Raw genomic sequence first — 2,986 nt, forward strand, 5'->3', positions numbered from 1 at the left:
TTTGTAGTAATCTAGTGATCTTCCCTCCCTTCTCACAGTTCCCTACGATAGAGATTTTTAGGTCAGGAAGTACGTTGGTTTTGAGAGTATCAGTTTTGCTGCCAAGGTCAGGTTAACAGGTTGGATGTTGTCACTGGAGGACACCTAAATGTCTTCTCATCTAATTTATCTATCCTCTGTCAGATGTTCTCTATGGAGGGAGACATAGAGTTCCATTCCTCTCTCTGAACAAATAATGATTCTTCAGGATCTAACCTCAAAAGTTCCTTCTCCAGTGCACAAGATAGGGGAAATCCTGCTGCAAACTTTGATCTGAGATAGACTAGAGTTTGCCCCAGTCTGATTTGCAGTCCAGTAGGAAATGTCAGTGTGGTGGAAAATCCAGCTATGATCTCTAATCTGAAACCGAACACAACAGTGGGATTATCCCCCTGTAGCTCACATTGCCACTTGGTCAACAAGATGTACATTAGTGGTGAAGGTTCTTTAGGAACCTAAAGAAGGGTCTTTAGGAAGGAGGAGTCATGCTTTGTTAGTCAATATGAGTTAAATTTGTATCTTTCATGCACCAAATTAGAGCATTAGGATGGAGATTCTCCTCCTTCGTTCTACATGGAGATCTATGGTATGTGCTTCATGGAGAATGGGCAACCAGCATGATGTTCAGCTAGGTAGGTACATCATATGACCTCAGACTGTGCTTAACTCTAAATTTAGGTGGAGAATGTACAGCAGTAGTAATAGGGGCCACCTCTCGTCAAACTCATTTTTGACAGGTGCCACGCCCCCTTGAAGCAGGAAGTCCTGCCCCTTGAAGCAGGAAGTGCCACCTCCTAAAAGAGGAACTCCCTCCTCCTAAAAACAGGAAATGCAATCCTGGGAGACCCTTCCCCCTGAGGTGAAGCCCTCCCACAGCCCACAGCCCACCCCCCCCCCCACCCCTACCATAAGCCGCCCATGTGATGGGTATGTCTATGGTGCATGTTCCCTACTCCTACTGCAGGAGCTTACCACGTGGTGGGGCAAGCACAGACATGTTTCAATGAGGCATTCATGGTGATGCGTATGGGCTGAAAGGCCCCTTGCCTAGACTGACCCCTCTGCTTGAGGAAATGGGGCAGCCAGGACCGTGTGCTAGGTCTTAGTGGTGAGCTCTGTGCTCTGTGTCCAACAGCCAATGGATTTAGGCCCATAAGGTCATCATGTGATACTGGGAGGGCCCATTAGGGCGGAGCTTTTAGGAATAAATACTCCATGTGAGTTTTAGTGCATCCCTTGACTGCTTTCAGAGGAATGGAAAATATGGAATTATCAGATGCCAGTGTTTCTTCCTCAGAGCTACCTGATTCAACAGTTGATGAATCCCAAAGCAGGAAACGCTTCATAAGTTCAAGTTCTGATGAGGATGATGACTGTGATTTAGCTAAAAGAAAATGTGAGGAAGACCGGGTGGTTTCCGAATCAGCTAACAGGCTTTTGGAAACACTTTCATCAGAACCAGCAATACCATCCTCTGAGCAGGTAAAAAACATAAAACTATTATTCTGATCCCTCTTAGGGTTGAAAGGGTCTATTTCAAGGAGCAAAATTGTGAACTGAAAGCACTTACACTTATCTTTTAAATCATTTTAGGGGGTTACAGAAAATTCATCAGGGGCAGCTAAAGAAGAAGAAGTGAAGTCACCATCTATCGCTGCTATTTGGAAGCTATGCTGCGTAGCATCAAGCCAGCTACAAGTAAGTATGAGTTTTGAAGGGATGTGTTTTATGTATGGGTGGGGTGGTAGTCACTGAATGTGCGTGTTTTAAAATCTGATTAATTTGTTATTTATAGGAGACCCCTGAAATGAGTGCTATTCAACGCCCAGGCCATGTGATTATGTCAAGCATTCTTGGATTGGATGTCAAGACTGAAACAGGGAATGTAGAGCAGAAGACGGTCATGTTGGAGACCGCCAAAGCAACCGTTTACGGGATATTAGATCACTGTTTAAACGAAATATTATTTGAGGCGTGTCCGGGTTGTCAGATTTTTGCAGGGAATCAGATGAGTCATGAATGTGTGTTATGGAACAACAAATTCCTAAGCAAAAAATTGAAGGATATTTGTGGAAATTTATGCTTCATAAATACCCTTCATATTTTACTTTTGATAGGTTACTGTCAAAACTCTCTGTATATGACCTCTGAAATATTGGACTACATTATGAATTTGGTAACATATATTGGCCAAACTGATAAGGCTATTAAAGTTCTAAATGCTGGATTGAAGAGTTGCAACCAGGAGATTCTGCAGCAAGTCAAAACTGTGCTAAAAAACCGTCCATACAAACATTATGTCAAATTTTGGCCTATTATAACTAATTTTAAGAAAGAGTAAAACTTGCAGCTATTGATGACTGTTTTTAAAAATTCAAAAAAGTGTGTTACATTGAAATAAAATATATGGTACTTTCAATAATGGGATAAAATAAAATGGATTTAAAAACAACATAATGCTCAATGTGTTTTTTATTTGAGGGCTTCCCTTTAGAAGTACATTTAATGAACACTCATAAGTTTTCTAATGTATATATATATATATCTAACTAAATAGAAAAGTGAAAATGCGTGCCTGTTTATTGATCCTTCTGACAAAACAGGAAATGCATATTTCAGTGGTCATGCCATGGACAGATGCTGATGACTTCTGAAAAACAGAGATAATAACCATCTCTGTGCCTGGATCTTTAAGTGTTACATTCCTTTAGAAATACGACCTTATAACCCAACATGACCCATTTACCAGAAGATTATTTTAAAATGGGTAAAATAAAATGGATTTAAAAACAACATAATGCTCATTGTGTTTTTTATTTGAGGGGCTTACCTTTAGAAGTACATTTAATGAACACTCATAAGATTTCTAATGATATATATATATCTAACTAAATAGAAAAGTGAAAATATGTGCCTGTTTATTGATCCTTCTGACAATCAGGATATG

General features: G+C 40.1%; 1 protein-coding gene across 1 annotated transcript; it reads left to right on the top strand.

The window, feature by feature from the left end:
• Nucleotides 1-1,336: 1,336 nt before the first annotated feature.
• On the top strand, nucleotides 1,337-2,491 carry LOC103277945 (uncharacterized; the record flags this gene model as incomplete). Its single annotated transcript, XM_008105232.3, is given in 3 exon segments — nucleotides 1,337-1,521; nucleotides 1,633-1,737; nucleotides 1,835-2,491. Coding segments are annotated over 3 exon segments (836 nt in total), but the record flags the coding sequence as incomplete, so codon positions are not given.
• Between the last annotated feature and the right edge of the window lie 495 nt (nucleotides 2,492-2,986).

This window comes from Anolis carolinensis, unplaced genomic scaffold, assembly GCF_035594765.1.
Source record: "Anolis carolinensis isolate JA03-04 unplaced genomic scaffold, rAnoCar3.1.pri scaffold_208, whole genome shotgun sequence".
NCBI lineage: Eukaryota > Metazoa > Chordata > Lepidosauria > Squamata > Dactyloidae > Anolis > Anolis carolinensis.